A 22,834-nucleotide genomic window follows, 5' to 3' on the forward strand; every position below is an offset into this window, starting at 1 on the left:
TTGAGCTAATACTTGTAATTCTTTAGGTGTGCCATCTCAGAAGCACATTTGAAATTTGGTCTAAGAAATGAGTACTTAAGTAGGATATATTCTGTTGTTAGTTGTGCTAATGTGAGTTATTAATGTTGTCAGCTGTTGTGGGATGTAGTTTTTTGGTTATTGTCCTTGACTAATCAAGTTGGGGGCAAGTTCTAGAACTGAGTGTTGCAATGCATGCTAATAGTTTTCTGTCTTTTACAAGACAGATTACTAATAAAATATTTCTGTCTCTAAATATGATTGCTTCTGGCAAATAATATTTTCTTCCCTTTCTTTACAGATATTTTCCAATTTATCTCTGAATGAGCGTTGCCTTTCAGCATCGTTAGTCTGTAAATATTGGCGTGACCTCTGTTTAGATTTTCAGTTTTGGAAGCAACTGGATCTCAGTAGTCGTCAACAGGTATGAAGATATCATTGTGGAAAAACTATGTTTTGATGACTCAGAATTTGTTCTCAGAACTTGTACTCTTGACCAAAGGTCAACAAAAGAAACCCATAAAATCATGATGTCTGCTTTCAGGGATTTTGCTACAAGAGGCTGAAAATCTTTGGACCCTTAGATTAACTACTTGAAGTGTAGCTTCTTTTCACTGCGATCAGTTGTTAAAGAGTGTGAGGACAGGTGCTGTTTGAAATGGATTGTGGGTTACCTGTCTCAGGTCTGCATCAGGTAGTGGTAGTTCCATTCAAAAGAACTGTCAGATCTCATTAACTGAAGGATGTACCTGAGCATTTCTGAGAGTGCTCTAACTGTTGCTTGTTCTGTTTGTTTTCACAAATTTTCTTTAATTTTTCTTCAACTGATGTGACTCCTACTGATCAGAAGACAGATTATGTCCTTTTAGGCCTTTAGCCAGTCCTACAATTAAATATGGCTGGGATTCATGGATTTAATTTAGTGACATACTTACAGAGTCTAGCCTTAGATTGTTCAGGGTTACTTTCCTCCTTGGAAAATTTTTTAAGGATGTCTGTGTTGTTTGGCCATCCCCTTTAGGTTTCTTGTTACTTGCAGAGGTTTATAAAACCATTTCTTGAGAGTTTCATGAAAAGATAGGGTGCAGGGGAACCACCATTGAAGGGTCCCCTGTCGTGGTTTGAGCCCAGCTGGCAGCCGGACACCACACAGCCGCTCACTCACCATCCCTTGCCTGGGGGATAGGGGATAGAATTAGAGGGGTGAAGGGAGACTTGTAGGTTGAGATAAAAAGAGTTTAATAGTTGAAATAAATCAATAATAACAATAATGGAAAGTACAAAAGGGTAATGCCCAATGTGATTGCTCGCCACCTGCTGACTGATACCCAGCCCGTTCCGGGCCAGTGATCCCGGAAAAGTCATGATCCCAAAACTGCAATTGCAGAAGCGAGAGAGAATCCCCAGCTTCCCAGCTGACATTCCTCTATATACTGACCATGATGCTACATGATATGGAATAGTCCATTAGCCAATTCAGGTCCAGTGCTCTGGCTCTGGTCCTTCCCAGATTCTTGTACACCTGTACATGGGCAGGACATGGGGAGTTGGAGAGTCCTTGATCTCTTAGCAACAACTGAAAACATCAGTGTATTATCTACGTTCTTCTCATACCAAATCCCATACTGACTTGAAACATAGCACTATTCTAGCTACTAAGAAGAAAAATTAACTATGCCAGCTGAAATCAGGACAGTCCCATTTGAAGAAGCAGCAACATGAGCTCATCTGTGCTGGACATAAAGAATGTATGTGTGATACTGTTTTTCAGATCATCAATTCGTAAGAAAGCATGCAAGTTCTCTTGCTTCTATAGTTACTAGTTAACATATTTCTGAACCGCTATAGAAAAGTTATATTGCAGATTGTCTGATTTTTCTCAAGTGACTCCAAAGCACACTCAGACCAGAGGGATTGTCTGATTTTTCTCAAGTGACTCCAAAGCACACTCAGACCAGAGGTCCATCTTTTTGCTCTGGAGGTACTATGGGTCAAATAAGCCTTTCTTCACTGTCTTGAAAGGTAGCCTTATTTCTGCAACAAAGGCTTTTAACGGTTTTGCCTATTAGGTATTTTGGAATCTCACTAAAGCTTATCAGTTGTGGCATTGCTCTAAGAAACCTATCTTACCAATTTTTTTATTGAGTTCCTAAATCAATATTAAGCACAAATGTTATCCTTCTCTGTGTGTGTGTATGGATTGGTGGTTTTGGGTTTTTTTGGTTATTGTTGGGGTGGTTTTTTTGTGTTGGAGGGGGATTGTTTGTTTCTTTAGGTGTTGTTTTGGGTGGGTTGTTTGATTTTTTTTTTTTCAATTTGTCATGTTTTCTAGCTAATACCTGGTGAAATAGCAAGAAAAAAGATTGGACTTGCTACTAATATAAGGCAGATTGAATGCAGCAAAGAAAGTGTTTGTTTCTCAATTGTGTAAGAAAAAAACAAAACAGATTCGTGTTGCTTTCTTGCCCTCTACAGGCTTAAAGCTAAATCTCATCTGTGCTAAGTGGTAGATAAGCATTCCTGAACAGTTTTGTTAGAAAGGCTTTTGTTGTATGTCACCTCAAGTTTTTTGAAACTAACTGTTAAAGTGAGGGAGTTCTATGCACTGTCTTACCTGCTTTGGTCTGTTTGTATTGTTTTAACTTACAAGCTTGAGCATGAAGAATATCTTACGTTTCTTACCTGCTTTATAGGACTGGCTTCTTTTAAAATTACTGACATGTTAGCTAACTACAACGTGTATGGGTACAAAGTGGATAGAATCTTTTTTCTTCAAAGGAGCTCTGGGAAAATAGTGCATGTATTTGATTTAATGGTCTTTCACATAGACTAAAATATGCAAGTATTCTGTTTTAAAACTGAGCAATAAGAGGAGGAAACTTACGGGGTTTTAATTAGCTTTTTTCTTTCTGTTAGGTGTTCTTTCCTTTTCATTCCTTTCATTCACTGCTATCTTAGGTGACTGTTTTCCATTGTAAAGAAGCCCATTGTTACCTGCATCAGTGTAGTATTTGTCTGCTGGCACCTGGTTTTGGATGATTATCAAAACCTAAGTAAATCCTGTTGCATTTCAGAGACACATAAACCCTTTACTTCTCTGTAAATGCTTCCTTAGGTACATAAGTAGAGTGCTGCTATAGAAGGACAAGCAAATCCTTTTCTTTTAAAAGATGGAGTAATCTGTGTCTAAAATATGACGAGGACCATTAACTGTTATTGTCTCCGAATGTTGGTGCAGAATTCTTTAAAGATAATTGTAAAACTGATTATAGCAGTATGCGCTTATCTTGGGAGACAAATCTTTTCATTCTCCCCATAGCTTGTGGAAATGCATCTTACAAATAGTAGTTTTCGTGCTAATGAAATTAGAGATGTTTATGAAAAAAGTTAAATTTGAATATTTGGATTTTCTTTGCAGGTCACTGATGAGCTGTTGGAAAAGATAGCATCAAGAAGCCAGAATATTACTGAAATCAATATTTCTGATTGTCGCAATGTATCTGATACAGGAGTATGCATATTAGCAATTAAATGTCCTGGACTCCTGAGATATACTGCCTACAGGTGTAAACAGCTTTCTGACACCTCTATTATAGCAGTTGCCTCTCAGTGCCCTCTTCTCCAGAAAGTGCATGTAGGCAATCAAGACAAACTCACTGATGAAGGCCTAAAGCAGGTAACCATCCATTCCACAAATTTCTTCTGTAACTTTAGTATCTTTCAACCTCTTATCAACCTCTTATCAAGTTCAAAAAGGGACATGGAAGAAAGTACCCTCTTCTAGGATTTAATTAAAATCTCTTCTACTTTAAAATTGGTTTATGGACATATTTTCTTGGTGCAGTAAATGTTCTCTAGAGACTGCACATACTTCTTTTTTTTAAAAAAAATCTGTATATATCCAGGGATTAAGTGATCCCTTGTATAATGAAAGGTCCAGTTTGACATCCTGTACTTCATCTCTGGCTTGTTGAGTTTTCCTGAGCTTAGCTGCTATTTGGAACCAGTGTTTAAATAACTCTTTTTGCATCATGAAAGCCAAAGGTGATTTGAGACCTTTATTTGTTAGGTATACAGGAAGGTTTCATTAACTCTCTGTCATGTTAAAGGAGCATTTAGGGTGAGCTGTGAAGTAGTTATGTTAAATCAAATATGCTGTCAGTGATTTAGCATACAGGCATTGTTAGCTACTTACATATATGCCTAATAAATAGCTTTGTTTTGTTGATTGCAGTTAGAAACTTCATTTTGTCATGTATTTAATTATAATTTTTCTTGTTTGTGTATAATACTTACAAAACCTGTAAAGAAAGATAATTTTTAAGGGGGGGGCGGAGAAGCAGAAAGAAATCTCAACTCCCAGCTCTCCTGTTCAGTCAAGTCCTGTTGGTTTTTTAGCTTTATTCTTAAATACTTGCTTTGATTTCATTAATTGCAGCTGGGTTCAAAATGCAGAGAATTGAAAGACATTCATTTTGGACAATGTTACAAGATCTCAGATGAAGGAATGGTCATTATAGCTAAAGGCTGTCTGAAGTTGCAAAGAATATACATGCAAGAAAACAAATTAGTAAGTACACGTCACGATGGTTTTTTCTTCCACAGCGTTTTCATTGTCAAAGCTTGCTCTTGCTTGTTATGTTTAAAACTTCTGTGTGAATAGCTGTTTTTTGACAGTGAATTGCTTAAAAATGTTCTCTAGCTGTGCAAATTTGGGTTCTACATAGATAGTTCAGAAGATGACTCAAAGTACAAGTTAAGCTAATGCTATTCCAGATACATATAAACTTTTGGTTTGGACATAACATTCCATGAGTAATTGTTTAGAAGATGCCTGATTTCTGTAGGAAGATGCTTAGTCTGTATGGAATGTTTCTATGTTTCTTTTGTTTATACCAGTACGTTTTTTTACAGTAAAAAGTGCAAACTTACCTAAACTAAAAGATTTTTTGAGGTTGGGTTCTTGATTACAAATAATACACTCTGATAATCTTCACTTGAAGTATGTCACTTTCTCATCAGGCTGCAGTAGAGTACTGTGCCGGTGCTAGTAGAAGGAAGTTGTTGAGGAGTAATAAAACTGTTTTGTGTCCTGATTATAAGCAGTCTCTGAAATGGTGGTTTCTAATGTTGAAAGATGGTCTCTACTAAATGGTATAGTAGAGCACTGGCTTTAATTTTATTTTTTTATTTTTTCTTCCAAGTTAAGTAGAAAAATCGTTGGAAGGTGAGATGTAGGAGATAATGACCAAAACAGAGATCTCAAAATAGTTCAAATGCAGAAAAAATGGTGTGTCCCCTCCTTCTGTATCAAAACAAAATCTTGGGTACTATCAAAATTAGTCCTTGTAGTATTTATTTTAATACATGAAAATCCTTTAATTAAAAAAAAGAAAGAAATGAAAGTTCTGTGAGGCCTGGATGGAAAGCATACTCCTGCAAAAATTAACTGGAGAAAGGGAAATTCAAAATATTGTCTTTGAATGAAAGAGGAAAAACTTGTGCATATTCAAGGTTTGCATATTTGTACATGAAAGATTACTTAATTGTACATAAAGGTTATTGTATGTATAAATACCTACATAAGTCATTGGAAAATATGTGGGTAAGGCGTTAATTTGGCCTTCCTTATAGATAAAGTCTTACACTTCTTGCCATTGAAGTTTTCACTCTGTAGTCTGAAATGTAACCTATGAAGTTGAAATTACAATTGTTAGCACTTAAGTTCTGTGCTTTTATTATCTCAAATGTCCTCCATGTTCTCACCTGAAATAAGACATAGGAAGTATCTTCTTGTTTTTACAACAATCAGGAAAGATGTTCTTGCACTTTATTTGATTGCCTTCATTACTGGAAATGTAACATTAATTTTTCATTGGAAATAAGACAAAAATACTTGCCAGTGAATAGGAAACTTCTTTTAATTATTTCATCACTTCTGAAAATTTCTCAAGTGACTTATCAAAACTAACCCTTTGCACAATTTTTGATGACTGTAGGATTTTTTTAATGTTTAATTTTATTTAAAATTACTGCCCAGTCTTAATTTTTCAGGAAAAAATGAACTTGCAGCAAACTTGATTTAGCTTTGTAAAGTCCAAATTCAGCTCCTTAAATCTTGGTCTAGAAATGTAAACATGAAGTAAGTTATAAAGTTGTTATGAACTGCGGGGTATTGAATCATTAGAATAAAATAAAATTTGAATGGTTCCACTAGATGACAAAGCAGCAGAAACTGATGTGCTTTCCCCTTGCTAGGGATAAGAGACTTTCAAATCTTGCTGGAAGTGTAATTTTGTGTGATGAATCAAGACAACTTGTAAGAAGTTCTCATGCAGTTATAAAATAAAAATTTTCACCTTCCAAATTAAAAAAAGAAAAAAAGGAATTGGTTAATACCACAGAGTTAGCTTAAAAGGGAGTAATGGTTGGTGGTAAATGAATATCCACTGTTTGATTTGTGAAATCCTGTGCATTACTTTTTTTGGTTTTAAAACTGCCTTTTAAAATAAAACCACTGTTAGTATTTGCTGTGGTACATCTTACTTCCTACTCTTCTGGTGAAGGTGGTTTGGGGAAATGCGTTGTGTGTGTTTTCAAAATAAGTTAGTATTCATTCCCTGAAGTCAAAATATTCTGTGGCAAGAAAAGTGTTCTTGACATACAAGGTCTTGGTTCGTGTATTTGAAGTTCATAGATTGCCAGTCTGCTATAGGAAGAAGACCCCTTTCCCCCTCCGCCCCACCTTTTTAAACAGCTTCTGTAGCTTCTGTGTAAATACTGTAAATGAGGTCTGTTTGTTTTGTATTTTCTTGTTTCTTTCTTTTTCAGTTACTCAAAATCATGTGACCATTACAGGCAATTTCTATTAATTTCAAAATGTGTAGTCTGTTATAGATGGTACATGATCACTGGGTTTTCATGTACACTTGTCTCAGACTAATGGATCTTATACTTCAAAAATACATCTGTACAGAGGCAACCAGTAGCTAAATAATGCTTTTGTGAGTGTTACTGTACAGTGAAATGTGGATCAGGCAATGCAGTTCAGTTTCTTCATCTGTTGCTAAGTAACTCCATTATCAGACTGCTGAGCAGAAACAGAGAAAGAAGAATTTATGTTCTGATTGTTTAATACACTAGGCATTTCACAGAAAAACAGACCCCTTCCTTTCTTTGAAATGCTGATTATGTCATGGTAATAAGTGAAAGCTACAAATAATGAACGGGTACAAAGGAAGGAAACAAAGGAGGAAAAAGTTAACATCACAAGGCTAACTTAACAACACAAGGTTGTTGCTTGCATAACTGTTTATGATTTATGTCTTCTCAAAATATGTTTATTTTTCCTCTGTTCTTTGAATGGAAGATGCAGATCCTGTTTTCTGAAGCATACTGGCCAAATTGGGAACCTAGTGAAAGAAAAAAAAATAAAATTGCAGGAGTTACGAAATGTGCCACTATGTTGAGTTGTCTTTCCTTATCTGTCCCCAAGCAGTCTGATACAATCAGTCTCACAGAAATTCAGTGTAAATGGAGGAACAGATTGTAGCTCTGTCTAGACAAAACTAGGAAATTTCCTACCTTCTTGGTTGAGTTTAGTTGGACTTCTTATTTTATGGTCATAGCTAGAATTAAATGCTATAACTTTCATGTTTGCCTCATATGAATGATTAATTGTGAATGAAGCTGGTGGAAGATGAATTGGTTAATTTCACTGTTAACTTTCTGCCAACCCCTTTTTTGTCCTTCTATCCCAGATAGACAGTACATAGCTTCAGCTGCAAAATCAGAGAACTGCTCAATGCTAACTCACTGAGACACGGGGTGGGGCTGTACTTAACCAGAATTGTCAAGGAAAATTAATACTTTTCATTGCAGCCTTCCCTAGAAGAATGGAGCCCTAAGAGATTTTAAAGGTTTTGCAACTTCTTCGTAGAGAGATGCAGAACAAGTTTGTGACTACAGTGCACTCAAAGGGAAGGATTGCCCCCAGAAGCAATTCTGTACGAGCAGTGCGTAAAGTCTTCATTTTCTCATGATGAATAGAGTTGATCTGGATTTGGGAGCTCATTTTAGAGCTGGGAAAAACCTTCTCCACTCAACTATGTTGATTTTACACACTAAATGATTTTTTATTGCCTTTTCTTAACTGAGTGACTTAATGGCTAATAATACAATGGTTGCTGAAACTTAGGAGGTGGGAGTTAGATTTGTACCTCCTTATTCCACCCAGTGTCTGTGTTTTTTCATGGTGAATTATGTGTGGATGGGGAGAAGGAGCTTCTAAAGATGAAGAGAGATGGAGTTAGATACCGTAAACAGGATGACAGCAGTCCTACCTCTAAACTTTCTTTCCTTCTTCTCTTTTCTCTTTTTCAAGCTTGTTTAGGGGTGGATGGGAGATGATACTGCAGCTAAGCTACTACAGTTGGAATGATGGCAGCATTTCTCCCTTTCCAATAAAATGATCTGGTGAAGTAGGTAACTTAAAGACAAATAATTTGTCTGATGGTTCTCACATACGTTCATTAAGATGGTTATGGTCTAACTTGACCATGTTTCTAGTTCCTTGTTTGTCTTTTGACCCTGTCCAGGGACAGAATCTACTGTGAGTGGAAGACATTTCAAGATAATCAAATTTTGGTCCAACTAGTGGTGTGTTTGCTAACCTTTTTTTCATGCTCGATATGTGAGAACACTTTCACAGTAAATATTTTACAGATGACTATTTAATAGTGTTTTTAAAGATGAGTATTCTGTTACTTTGCAGTTTGTAGCAGATAACAGAGTAGAAATTTGTAACGCTACATTTGATAGAAACTGTAATGCTTAAGATATGTGAATAATATACTTTTTTAGTTGCAGTAGAGAATTAAGATAGACTAAAACAAGCACTTCAGTTTTATGTCAGTTAAATACTTAACATACCCTTTTAAAAGATTGACTGCAATCAAGCTAGTATGAAAATCTATAGAACAAATTAAACTTAATTTTCTTGTTTCCTGAATAATCACAACATAGTGTAATCTGATTTATTTATCCTTATGTTTTACTGAGAGATTCCCCACCCTCTGCTTTTTTTGACTTTTTAGGAAGCAGTTCTCTTTCTTCTTTGTACATGTCACCTACAGAGCACTTACTTCAGCAGTGTGCCCTGTGCATGACACAGGGCAAATGTGGAGAGGAGAGAGTACTTTGCTTTGAGTTTAGTCCAGGCAAATTGTTTGAGGAAAAAAATCGGTATTGTGAGGCACGTAACCTGCACGTCATTTGATGATGTGAACTACTTAAGTTTAGAATATATAGAAATACTTACTTTTTCACTGGTAGCAAGTAAATGAAAAAGACTTTTTGGGAAAAATATGCCTTAAGAGTGTGATTTTCCTGCCCTTCCTGCCCTCCCCTCAACATATTACATATGCTATTTCAATTTTTACACATAATTACTTAAAACTGTTCTACTTGGAGAAATTTCAGAAAAAGGAACCTTTTCCCATGCTGCTTTGTGAATACTTTCCCAAAATACTAACTACCTTACTTCATTGTTTTGAGTTTTGGAAAGAACTGTAGTTGTTCCAGACTTTTCCCCTTCAATTATTTTATTTTTTTATTAAAAACTGATGTTCTCCAGGAGAGTGTTGCTGGTTTTCTTTGTAGACACAGAGCTCACGTATAGGACTAGTTACTTGCTAAACATATGCATATGTATTAAGTATGATACCAATACTGAGATTGATTTCTCTACTGTATATCATAGCTTTGGACAATGATGCTTCATCTTTTGCCATGTATTAAATTAGAGCTTTCTAAAGCAAAATCTCCTTACAGTTGACACTGTTGGTAGTGTTCACTAGTAATGATAAAGCCCCTCTTGTATTTTAGTTTGTCAGACATGTTATATATGCACCAAGACCTACTAATGTGCCATAAAAATAAGTAGTTCACTGCTGTAAAGATGCATTGAATAACTATATTGAAACTAAACTGAGATAACGGGAAAACATGCTTTCATAAGGACTGTTTGAGACATCTGTTCAATATTAAAAGCCATATCGGAAAGTTAGTCTTTCAGTTGCCCTTTTGAAATATTCACTTTGTTTGGTTTTACAACAAAATAAAATGGTTCGATCATTTTTTTAGAAATCAACCTGATACAACCTTATTTCTCAGAGTTTGATAATCTTTTTGTTTTTTGTGTTTAGAACTGTTATGGTTTGACTCGGGCAGTTTCTGTGATACTGTTCTTAAGGTAAAACATTCATGCCGAGTTTGATGTTAATAGGGGAAAAAAAAAAAAGTGAAGATTGTGTGCTAGTGCACACGTATGTATTTGCTGTAAAGGCATCTGAACCAGTATGCAGGTGTCAGGCTTTTATTTTCTATATAAATGTTTCTGTAAGTAGTCTGGCAATAAATACAATAATAAATAAATACTCGTCGTCACCCTTAGGTGGCAGTATTGACTTTGCAGTAGTAACAGGTCTTTGAGTCCTTGCTATAGTGAATTACCCATATACAGCAGATAGCTTCTGAGTATTGTGCTGGTTCCACAGATCCTGTTTTCGGTTCAGCTGCCAGGATTGCTGTCTAAGTAGTTCTTAAATGTCTCAGACTGTTAGTATAACAAAGCCAACTCAACTAAATAGTGTTTGACTTTTGCAGTGTAGTTATGTATATTCTTATTGAAGTATTTGAAGAGGTTTGCTTTGTGTAGTTCATTAATTAGTTAGCAAAGAGGAAGGAGAAAACTGATAGAATTTTGCAATTGTGGAATATTTTATGTTCTTTTAAAATAGAATGAGTTCGAAGAACATACAATGGAAATGTGTGTATCTTGGAACAAGTTGCCAGGAGAGGTGGTAGATGCCCCATCCCTGGAAACATTCAAGGCCAGGCTGGATGAAGCTCTGAGCAGCCTGATCTAGTTGAGTCTGCCCCTACTCATTGAAGGGGGGCTGGACTAGATGACCTTTAAAGGTCCCTTCAAACCCAAACTATTATATGATTTTATGATCTATACTAGATACTGAGTATAAAGTGAATGAGTTGAAACTAACTGCTACTGGAGATCCTGAGCGAAACCTTGGAGAAAACCAACTATTGTTCCTTGATTTACTTTTTACCCCTTCCTAGATAAGACCACCTTCTGTGATGATAATGCAGTTTTGAACTTGTGGCTTCTTAAATGCCAAAGATTTGTCTTCTGGGGTTGCATATTTAGGAATACAACAGAGGAAACTTTGCAAATTATTTTGTGTGTACTCTTGTTTAATAGTGTGGATTTTCTTACTTCCTACATTCATTTTATTTCTTAATAGTGTAAAACAAAAGTACTTGAAGTGTCTCACTCTTCAATTATATTTCAAAGGTAACTGTCAGAGGGGCAAAGGGTTAAGCCCTTGATGCCAGATATGTTAGGAGCTCCTTAAAGTAATAGTTTTCAGCTTAATGCTTAACTTTTTGGGTTTTAAATGCAATACCTTAAGTTGTACTGAATATATTTTTCTATGTTGCATTTTTCAAAAGACATCTCTGCAGGACATTTTACTCAAAAGTTGCAGGGTGTGGGTTTTTGGGTTTTTTTATTGTTTGTTTTTCATCTTTTTATATGATTTCTGTCCCCCATCTTCCCTCCTCCAAATATTTGTCTTCAGTTGGGAAACCTTGTATTTAAACAGGTGAAAGAAAACTTCTTTTTAACATAAATTCAATGTTTGTGAAACTCTTTAGACTGGCAGCATTGGAAACTGAAGTCCCCTTTTTGTCCACTGAGCAGGAACAACATGAGTGGGAGCAGCCCCACCGAAGTGCTGCAAACCCTGATCTAGAGGCAGACCTCTAGCAAGGGTTAAGAGGCTTGTTCAGTCTCCATGCTCACTCAGTCATTCCTGGAGTACCCATTTGTGATAGTGGATAGATACCGACATCACAAAATCACCAGGAACTGGACTGAAAGTACAGTCATAAAAAACTACCAACCATCTGTCAAATGATTTAACTTCACAGACCTGGGCCACTGGTAGAAGTGAATGGCTCCATGTCCCATTACCAATTCCCTGAATTGTCTCTTTATAAATACTCGTGCAGCTTCTTTATACCATGAGGAAACAAGATGTGCATATAGACACTAATTTTCTTGTAAAGCTAGTTGTATACCCCTTTCAAATGCCTGACTGTACATGTAAATACTCTGGCATAATAATAAGGCCAGCTATATGGTTTCACTATGCTGTGCTCTTTTTCTCTTTTATTTTTGAAACAAGTACTGCATCTTTGAGCTTTTTAATCAACTATTTTATGTTGTGAGTTGACTTGTCATGTACAGTGTGTGTGTGTGTATACATACATTTTAAAAGCAACTAAGAACTGGAGTTGTAATCTGTATTGTTGCATTACTTAGATTTTTTGACTCTTGTTGACCTTACCTACTCTCCAGTTTAAAGAACTTATATTTTTTATATTGATGTGAAATTAGGTATTATACCACTTAAAATAATTCTTTAAGCTGTAATTTGTTACCACTTTTTATGAATATTTTATGTATAAAAATGCATACTACATACATTAACGTAATAACAAAGTACTGAGGGATGGAATAAAATAGTGGAAAAGTGGCTGTTGCAGAACTTTTTTCAAGTTTTTGGTCAAAGTTATAAAATTATTATTAATTTGATATTGCAGGTGATATATTTTGCATACAATTTTAGAAGACATTAAATAAATTTATTGATACATTCAAGGGATGTCTGCTAATGCCTGTGCATTAACGACTGGCATGTTAGTGAACTTGTACATCAAACTTACAAAGTACTGTAATGAATAATATTCTCAGTATTGAGGATCATGTACTAAAAATCCAGATGGATGGAGGCAACCTACAAGCAAATTGCAGCAAGGTAGGAGTTTTAAATATAAGTCAGTTTTCCTGCTTTCTGTATAGTTATTGAAAAAGCCATTGTATATTGTAATTGAAATACATACCAAGGGCAACAGTAGTACAGAAATTAGTAGTATTTATAGGGTATTTCTGTATTTCTAGAGCATGCAATGTTTTGTTTTTATTAAGTGCTCAGATTGCAAATACAAAGTTCAAATGTAATTAGTAGTCAACTCAGAAGATGCCTGTACAGTTTCTTTACTGTTGTAGTATTATGTCTAATTTGACCTGTTAGTAAGTAAAAGCAAATTAATAGAAATTTGCAATAGCACACTGCCTTCCAAAGAGGCTTTTACTGAAGCTATAAAACCTCTGTAATAATATGTAACTGCTACATTGAAAAAGATGTATACAGTGAAATTATTTTTTTTCCTCTGAATTACAGTAATTAATAAATCTTACAAGAAAATTTATGCTTCAATCTGCTTACTGAAATGATGAATTGATACTGAACTAAGCACAATGTTTAAGTTTGATTATGTTGGGTAGATTTATATAAATTTTAATGGACATAATAGATCTTGAATTAAACTAGCGTGTATGCACTTGTTTGGAGGTGGTTTTTGAGGGTTTTTTGGTGGGTTTTTGTGATTTTTTGGCTTTTGTTGTTGAACAGGTTAGTTGAGCTTTTAATCTAATTTTAAAACTTGGTGACCAGAGATTTGTAGGTGGATATGGAGCCTTTTTGATTATTTGAAATATCCATATATAATTACCATTTAGGTCAATGCTCCAAGTATTATTGCACTACTTTAAACAGAATTCCATGCTACTAGAGTGAAAAATCTTTTCACTAGAGTGTGTCTTTTAATAGAATGTGTGCCGCTAGGTAGTAAAATTGCCTAAATTGCATTGTAACAAAAATCTTCAATTTCTGTAGGGTTTTTTTGAGGGGGGGGGATGGGGGGTGGGTTGGTTTTGGTTTTTTTTAATCTAGTGATATCTTGTGGCAAAGAGACCACTGGCTGTCGTGGTTTGTACTCGGCTGGTAGCCAATCACCATGTGGCCAGTCGTTTACTTCCCCCCTCCCCACCAAAACTGACCATAGGAATGATTTTGTGAGTGTACTGGTTTTGGCTGGGATAGAGTTAAATTTCGTCCTAGTAGCTCATATGGTGCTAGGTTTTGGATTTGTGACCAGAAGAGTGTTGATAACTGAGCACTGCTTACACAGTGTAAAGCCCTTACCTGCTTCTCACACCACCCCACCAGTGAGTAGGCTGGGGGTGCACAAGAATTTGATGGGGACACAGCTGGGACACCTGACCCCAACTGACCAGAGGGACTTGCCATACCATACAGTGTCATGCTCTGCAGTAAAACTGGGGGAAGGAGGAAGGGGGGATATTCAGAGTTACAAAGTTTGTCTTCCCAAGTAATAGTGTGATGGAGCCCAGCTTTCGTGGAGATGTCTGAACACCTGCCTGCTGATCAGAAGGAGTGAATGAATTCATTATTTTGCTTTGCTTACATGTTCAGCTTTTGCTTTACCTATTAAACTGTCTTTATCTCAATTCTTGAGTTTTCTCACTGTTACCCTTCTGATTCTCTTCCCCCATCCCACTGGGGGCTCTGTTGGGCTGAGCTGCTTGCTGAAGTTAAACCACAACAGTGGAAAAGATTGTGCTGGTGTTCCATTTCTTACCAGTTTGGTAAATTTATAAGAATGGTTTAAGAATATTTTCTGTCTAAACTATGAAAATGCAAATTAGAAAAAAATCTGAGTTGCAAAATTGTGGTGAAAAAGATCAAATGTGAATGGGAAGTATTTATTTTTTAATACTTTTCTGCTTAAACATAGAGAAAACATCTAAGCTGTGTATAAGCTAAAATGGAAAACATTTTGAAGGATGAACAAAATATGGTCTGTACTGTTAGTATTATCTAACTAGTACTTAAATGTTGTATGACAATGTGAGTATTTGGAGAGCTAATCTATATGAGAAATAAGAGTTAAGTTTGTTTCTTTTAGGCTTCAGAGTGGTCAATAGAAAATGAAACAAACGTGTCAATGAATGATCTGAAATTATTTGGTAAGGGTTAAAAAAAAAAAAAAAAAGGCTAGCTAACTTGTATAACTTGATATTCCAGCTCTTAAGAGACGAATGCTATGTAGGGCAGAAGAGTATCTGTGAGCTCACTAGCTAGCTGCTTGTATGCCATTTGTGAAAAACAATGACAAGCTATGGCTAAGTTCTGCAAAACGGCATTTGTTGCAAGGAGTGAGTTCCACTGCATGCTTCCATTTTCTTCCCATACACCATCTCCACTGTTCTGACCTGAGTGATCTCAACCTGTGGAGTGAGGGTGGTTAAAAATGAGTACTTCTCTCCTGGGTTGATAAGCTGAGTTTACTGTGCAGTAAGCTTGAGAAGGTAATAGGTCTGTCAAGCATCATGGATAATGTAAGGGCAGGAGCATGCTTGAGGGTAAGAAGGAGTGAGCAGCTGTGAACTGTTAAGATAGCTTTACTGTTTCATTAAACAATACTATGAATTTTGGGAACTTCCCCATGCTAAAAAAAAAGTAAGGTTCTCACAAAGTATTTTCCTCCCCCCCCCCAAAAGAAAAAAATATAGTTTTTGTTAAATGTAAGCCAGTGGGCCTGCTTTGATGTGAGTGTGCAGCGGCAACTGCAGTTTTCCAGACGTCTTCCTCAGACTATTTCAAAGGATTACATTTTTACAGTGACGATCACACAGTGAGACAGTGCTGCTGCTTAAAGGCGTAGCTGTGCCTCTGCTGTTGTCTCCCTTATTAACACAAATGTCACGTGCCCAAAGGATTTGTTTCTAGACCTGTTGTGTTTGGAGACGTTACACTTCTGTTGCTCTGTCATTTTTGGACCAGAGGTAGTAGGGTTAGCTAGTTTACTGCAGTAGTTTGCAGCAAGAATGTAGTTGTTACAGACGAGGTGTTTACTTTGTACAGAATGTCAAATTTGCACCTCTTTGCATCTGTGTTATTCTCTTTTGTTGTATTTCCAAATCTGTTCACATTTGGAGACGTTTTATAGTTTTGAAAATACATTATTGTAAAAGCAGTTTTATAGTTTTGTTTAAAATCATCTTAATGCTTTTTAATACTTTATTTGATTTACTCTTTAAAATATGTGAAAGCTAAAGTTTTCTGTTGCACTGAAGCTGGCTCATTTTTTTGTGGCAAAGTAATACCTGTTAATCTTGTGCAGCCTCTTGAAAAGTACTAAGGACTACTTAAATATATAGAGAATAATATACTGTACAGTATAACACGAGTAAGAGATTTTTGACTGTATTCTTGAAATTGGATGATTTCAACACATACTAAATAAATCTGTTTAAATGTAGTTGTTATTTCATGAAAATGTGAATTTCTAGAATGAAATAGTGGTTGAGAATTTCAGTGGGTTTAGCTATTTCTGAAAATACATAATGGCGGATACTTCAGAACTGCTGTGTTTTATAGATTTCAGAACTGCTGTATGTAGTAGCATTTTCTTTTGGGTTTAGTACTGCCTGGTACACCTCAGAATATCTTAGAAGATTTCTTCTTCCTATAGGAATCATTCTTCTGCTAATATCTTGTTTTTCTTTTTTAAATGTCTCTTAGCACTGTGCAGTCTGAAAAACACTATACTGTTCCTGTTGCTCATAGATGATAGTTTCTTCAGATTTTTGAAGTATTTGCAGCAAAATTTCAATAACAAGTGAGTACTGCAGTGCATTTAATGAGATAAAAGTAGTATGTGTTCGGGCTAAAGTTGTTTACAGTATGTACATCTTGTAGATGTTCTTTGCCTTTTTTTTAATAGAAGTTTTATCTCACTTAGGGATGGTGTTGCAAATAAACTATCATGGAAGGGTTGCTACACCTGATCTCTTGTTTTGTCAGTTGTGATACTAGGCCTCAGTGAAATGATGTGAAACTTACGGAACTTCAGTGGCTGTAGAGATAAGTGGTTGATTTTTTTTCTTGCTGTAAGGAAAGAAATCTGGACAGTGGATTTTAAACTTAAATGATACTACTTGGATACTTATGCGATTACACAAACTGAAAACAAAGAACATGATAAATCTTTGGAGAAGTAATTCTTTTGACACAAGGTAACAAAGTTCTTGTGATTATATCTGGTACAGCTGTGATGCCCTGTGATGCCCCCCCTTTACCCACCTCCTCCATGTGCCTCATTTCTGTTGTGGGTGGAGTTAACTGGAAATTCAAACATTTTTTGACTCTGTCCAGACAGTTCAGATAACATGGCAATAGCTTACTTGTTGCTTTCATGCAGGTGACAGTTTAGCTGCATTACTATGTGGACCCATTAAAGGACTGGGTAACATACACACACCTAGACAGTTGTTTTCCTCTCCTTTAAAGCGCTGTCTTCTTGGACTGAAAATAATTATATAAACAAAAGATTGGCATGGTGAAATACTGCTGTTTTAGTTTATTTTTTTGCTGCTTTGCATGAAAGTAGCCATTCACTCAGCGGTATCTTGGACTGTAAGAATAGGTCTAATATATCTGTGAATCTACACCTTACTTCCCTAAAATAAAACTTGGATGAGGTAATGCAAAAAGTTGCTATGTTGTTTATCTTTTATGCTAACTTGAGATTTGCTAGTAATTTGATCCTATGAAGGTGGTGATAGTACAGTTTGTATATCGAATTAGACACAAGTAGAAGGTTGAGACAAATACTTTAAGCTGTTCTCAAACTGCAGATATTTTTAAGGGAAATGCCAAGTACATTTTAAGTAGGTGTTATAACAAGGAATAACTAAATCTGGATACCAATTTTGACTATTTTTGTCAATTTTAAACTATTTACTTAGTAATGCATTAAAAAGTGTTATCGAGTGACACTAATTTCTTGATTCAAGTGTAGATATTTTTTCATCTGCAGAACAATTTCTACCTTTCATTTAATATTTGCTTTTAAGTTTGAAGATTAACGAGGTAATAGGAAGTACTACAGCATATTAAAGGTAGTAAATGTACATTAAAAACAGTTGAAAACTTGGTGTTTGTGGTAGTATAAGCATTTTTGATCTGCAGAGTATCTCTCTTGATTGCAGTTAGTTTACATTCAGGTGCTACTAGCTGTGCAGAAATTTTTGTAGCATAGTATAAATACAAATGATCCACCATTTTTAGCACATTATTTGAGGAACAAGAATTCAAATATTTCATTCTATAGTATTATTTGGTTTATATTTTTACAGAACATTTGCAAGCAAAAATGTAATATTTTTGTCCAGTAGTTCAAAAAGAAATCTTAATAGATTCTTCTTGAATTAAACATGCTTTATACCTTTTAACAGCCGATATTTGTAGGAAAAAAGTAAGAACTCTGTATGAATGTCCACTTGGGAAACCTTAAAATTTAGGTTTTCTGTACCAATTAGCAGGGGAGACCACCACAGTATAAAGGATGTGCTTTTGCTGTTTTATTGTCCTCTGAAAAATACAGCTTGCCTGTGTTCAGGCCAAGATTTGAGAAGAAACTGACTTATGTTATTTTCTGCCTATACATACTATATGTTAAAGATAATTTTGAGATGGATTACTTAGCTAAATGTATATAGAGCAATGTGGTGTGACATGGCCCAATATGAACATTTTCTGTTTAGAGTCTGAAAAGTTTTTTTAGGGCTACCTGAAATTTCTTGCCCTAGGTGTTAGGATCTGCTGTAGTGTAGGATCAAGTAAAAGGTAATTTTGGTTTTGTGTTGTCGGTTAATTTTTCCTCGTCTATGTTTTGTAACTTTGTGGGTTTATGTGAAGAACATGGAAAAATGAGGGAACTGTGAGGCTCTTGACTCTCTCTCATATAGAAAATGGATGGAACAGTTTAAAAAGAGGTCCCACTCCTGTTCTCTGAGAGGATTTCCATCCCTGTAGCAAAAGTTAGTGGAGGGAATGTGGTGAAGAACAGACTAGAGCAGTACCATAAAACTCTATTTTTTTTTATTTTTTTTTTGGCAGCTTTAACTAATATGCCAAGCTTTTGTGCTGGAAAAATTAAGAATAAAGTTGCTTGGTGGTGGGTTTTGGGTAGGATTTTTGTTTCTTTGTTTGTTTGTTTGTGGGTTTGCGGTTGGGATTTTCTGTTGGTTTTGTGTTTTGTTTCTTTTTTTAATGATCAAGCGGAGAATATAGCCTGGGCATTAAAAAGAGTAACAAAAGTTCTGGGAAAGCCTTGCTGGTCAAGTCCTCAAGATGAATAAACTACACTTGCTTTCCCAGAAGACATACATTCTGTGACGTTGTAAAGAGTCTTTATAAGTGGTGCTCTAAACTTCATTCCTACTTTTTTTTTTTTTTTTCCCCCATGGATCCTCTTAAAGTTGAGACTAGGCCTAATAAGAACATCGGTCAGTTGTCTTATAAGTGACACTGCTTTCCAAACATATCCAGTCTTGCAACCTGTTACAGCTTTTCTTTGGTGGAAAAGAGTGGGAAGTGGTGATCAAATTCCCCCCAACTAACTGTTGTTTGTTGGGTTTTTTTTTTTTGCATTTTTTGGAACATGTTTAAGTCATCAGTGTTATTAGTATTATTTCTGAGAGTAAATGCAAGCTACTTTTATCACAGAGGATTACTAATTCCTACTCCTCATGATATTGTCTTTAAAAAAAAAAAACAAAACCAAACCAAAGTAATATATGGATGTGAAATAAAAGGTGTAGATTATAAGGATCGGACTAGGTTGGGAAAAATCATTCTTGAACATGTTCCATGGTGTAAAGGGGGGCAGAAATCACATCTTAAAAGATTGAGTCTGCTAATAGGAATATGAAAAATGGTTTTGGATTCATCTTGAAGAGTGAAATCTCAGCTATACAGCACAATGTGAAAAATTAAATCACTGCTGAGCTGGAGTGGTTTTGCCATGGGTAGACTTCTACCATATAGATTGTGGGTATAAATTGACATAGATACTTTATTTTTGTGTTTCATGCTATACCACAAGCGTATTTTCTGAGTGTTTACCAATGGATTTCAGTTATACCAAACTGTCTTTAAAAAAAGACAAATGTGTTAAGTACAGTAAAGGCTAAGAACTGGCTAGTAGACAGGTACCCCTCAGTAATAGTACCTCATTTATAACTTTGGGAACTTCTAACTTAATTTACACATACTGTGATGTCTTGATGAAGTCCAATCTATTACATTAACACTGTGATTTTTATCAAGTAAACCAAAAATTTATTAGTCAGTTTTCAAACTATTTCTCTGTGAATTTATGAGCCAGCAGGCACCAAAATCATTCTTAGACTTTTTCTATGTGAATTACACAGTGAAGCTTTAAATTACTCACTATCCGGTAGCTGCTATTTGTACAGTTCTTGAATTACTGTTGGAATTGAAGGCATTTTGTCATGCAGTATTAATGTTGTTGCTTACTTTTCTTCTTCTAAATACAAACTTAATATTATGTAAATAATTTCAGTATCAATTTTATAAAATGCTTAGGTTTGCTATTTTAAAATTTACTTGGTTGAAGTAAATGGTATGCATCTGTATAGGGTGAAAACTTTGCTATGTCAAAATTATGGTTTTGTTTGGTTTGTTTGGGGGGGGGGGGTTGTGGGTTTTTGTTGGTTTTGTGTTTTTTTTTTAAAGGCCCAACATACAACATTATTTGGTGACTCTCATGAGTCATTGCCAATGTGTGAGTTCTTCTGATGGATTGAGGCTGACAGTTCCTGTTACTTTGAATGTGTTTTTTCTGACCACTGTGGACTGCTTGCTGTAGGGGCCGAAAGGAAGATTTTCCTCTACCTAATTATTGTATATTTCAGGGGAACTGTTTACTTGTTACTGAAATCAGAGATGGACTGTGGTGTGGTTTTAGTCTCTTTTTTGAAACTTTCTCTGCTCCCCAGCCAAGCAAACAAAAACAGAATTCCAAAGTTTCAGATAAAAGGAAAAATTGGACTCTCCTGTTGATCAAGAATTTTGATTTAACAGTAACAGCATTAAATGCTGTTTTTAATTAAAATAAAAAAGTAAACTTTTATATAGAGTATGGGATTTTTTTTATTTTTTTATGTAACTCGTATTTTTGTATATCCACATTTTTTTCTTTACCTTTTCTCCTCTGAAAGCTAAATGGTTTTGCATAGGTTTTACCTTTGTTATTGAATCTAATCTAGTTGTTATAATTGTCTTTTAATACTAACTTAATTTTTTCTATATGGTGTGACTAGTCAGTGTCTAAAATGTTTCTTGAAAGTTATTATTTCTCTCAAAAAGATTTTTGATTTTTTTTTATTATTCTGTCTTGCCAATTTTTGAAGGAGATGAAGGGCTTCTGTCTGCAGACCTCAATTTCTTTTCAGATTCAAGTAGTAGATTACAATTATGATGCAACTCCATAATTCTCACCTTGTTGTTATTCAATGTTATTGAGATCCTTTTAAGTTGACTGAAGTGATTTTTATTTTTTTTCCCCTCAAGCATTCCTTCTGTTGAGTACTTTTCTCTTTGCCTGGTATACTTTCACAGTTTATTTTCAGTTTTCACTTTTTGACACCCAAGTTTATTCAAGGTCTGTTTGGTTAGCTTTAAATCTGTCTAACACCATTAAGAATGGCATCGTCCTTCTACCCAGTACAAAAAATTAAAATTTCAAAAAGATTGCTATTTCTTATCAGAACTAGAGTGTTAAGACTTCTATGAAGAGGGAAGAGAAATTACCAGCAAGAATCCTCGACTGAAGGGCACCCAGCTGACAGTAGGATCTATTCTGCTTTACAGAATGGACAGTTATTTACTAAGATTTGATCTGTTGAGGATGAGCTGGTGTGTGTATGTGGATAAGGTGGTTTGAGTTGTTTTTTTTTTCTCCTTCCCCCTCCTACCCCTCACTCCCACCCCCACCCCTTTATTACAGCACTGAGTGTGTAGGCCTGGCTTACATGTAAGACAGACTCAGACTTGGCATTATGCTGACCTTGTTCAAATGGCTTCCATTTAGTCTAAAGATTAGCCTGAAATAAATCCTGTATTGATACAACTTTATGCTCATTGTAAATGTATCTCAGTGTCCAGGCTGTAGAATCGGTACACTGTTCTTTATCTTGTTTGACAGGGAAAACATGTCTCTCCTTCTTGCAATTGATCACCTATTCCCATGGAAGTTATAATTTCAGTCATCTTTTCAACTGTTTGTAGAAAAGTATCTAGCAGTCTGTCAGTGCCTGCTATCTTTCTAATTATTGCTTTGATTATCTTTCAAGATTGCTAAACTTAGGTTTTATTCTTTTTTCCATTGTCTGAGGTTTTTTTTAATACTAGAATAGTTGAAGTATTTGCCTTCTAGGCTATGCTTAAAGTTTCACATGGGTTGCTATATTGAAAGATATCTCATCAGTTTCATTCATGTGCATTTCATTATATTCTGTTTGAAGCCAAGAAGTATTGCAGATAGTTTTTGTTTTCCTTGGGTCTTGCAAATGTTTTTGTCCTCCTCATTTTTTTTTGGGTTGTTTTTTTTTTTTTTTTTTTTTTTTAAGCCTGTAGCTTTGTATTTCAATTCAAATCAGAGAGATCTGTTCCAGTTTAATTCCCACAATTTGTATACTTGCCTTCCCTCCCTGTATTTTTTTGTTCTGAAGATCTATTTTGTTTCCATTATATTAATCCAGTAACCCACTTCTTAGGTTAAAAAACCCCCATTTGCAACAAAGATGATGTAGGGATAGACAATGACACATAGGGTTAAATTATCAGGCAAAATGTGTTTTATTTGAAAATGATTAATTTTGTCAAGAAACCATGGTTGTATTAAGACCTCTAAGCATCATTTGCTTTTAAGGTAACCAGCTTCGTTAAATAATGATTGCAGTGCTTTAGTATTCCCAATTAATGTCTTGCACGAAGTC

At 35.3% G+C, this 22,834-nt stretch overlaps 1 protein-coding gene across 12 annotated transcripts in view; it reads left to right on the forward strand.

Annotated features, from left to right (window-relative positions):
• FBXL17 (F-box and leucine rich repeat protein 17) overlaps nt 1-22,834 on the forward strand; it is a 311,828-nt gene that overhangs the window by 14,826 nt on the left and 274,168 nt on the right. For all 12 annotated transcript variants that reach the window (XR_012621550.1, XR_012621549.1, XM_074811924.1 and 9 more), the window contains exons 2-4: nt 320-442; nt 3,437-3,694; nt 4,457-4,588. Coding sequence is in view for 10 of the 12 variants with exons in the window: in XM_074811924.1 (XP_074668025.1) it covers nt 320-442; nt 3,437-3,694; nt 4,457-4,588 (513 nt within the window). In the remaining 2 variants the exon portion in view is untranslated. The remainder of the gene's footprint in view (nt 1-319; nt 443-3,436; nt 3,695-4,456; nt 4,589-22,834) is intronic.

The sequence above is a fragment of the Strix aluco genome, chromosome Z, assembly GCF_031877795.1.
Source record: "Strix aluco isolate bStrAlu1 chromosome Z, bStrAlu1.hap1, whole genome shotgun sequence".
In the NCBI taxonomy this organism is placed as follows: domain Eukaryota; kingdom Metazoa; phylum Chordata; class Aves; order Strigiformes; family Strigidae; genus Strix; species Strix aluco.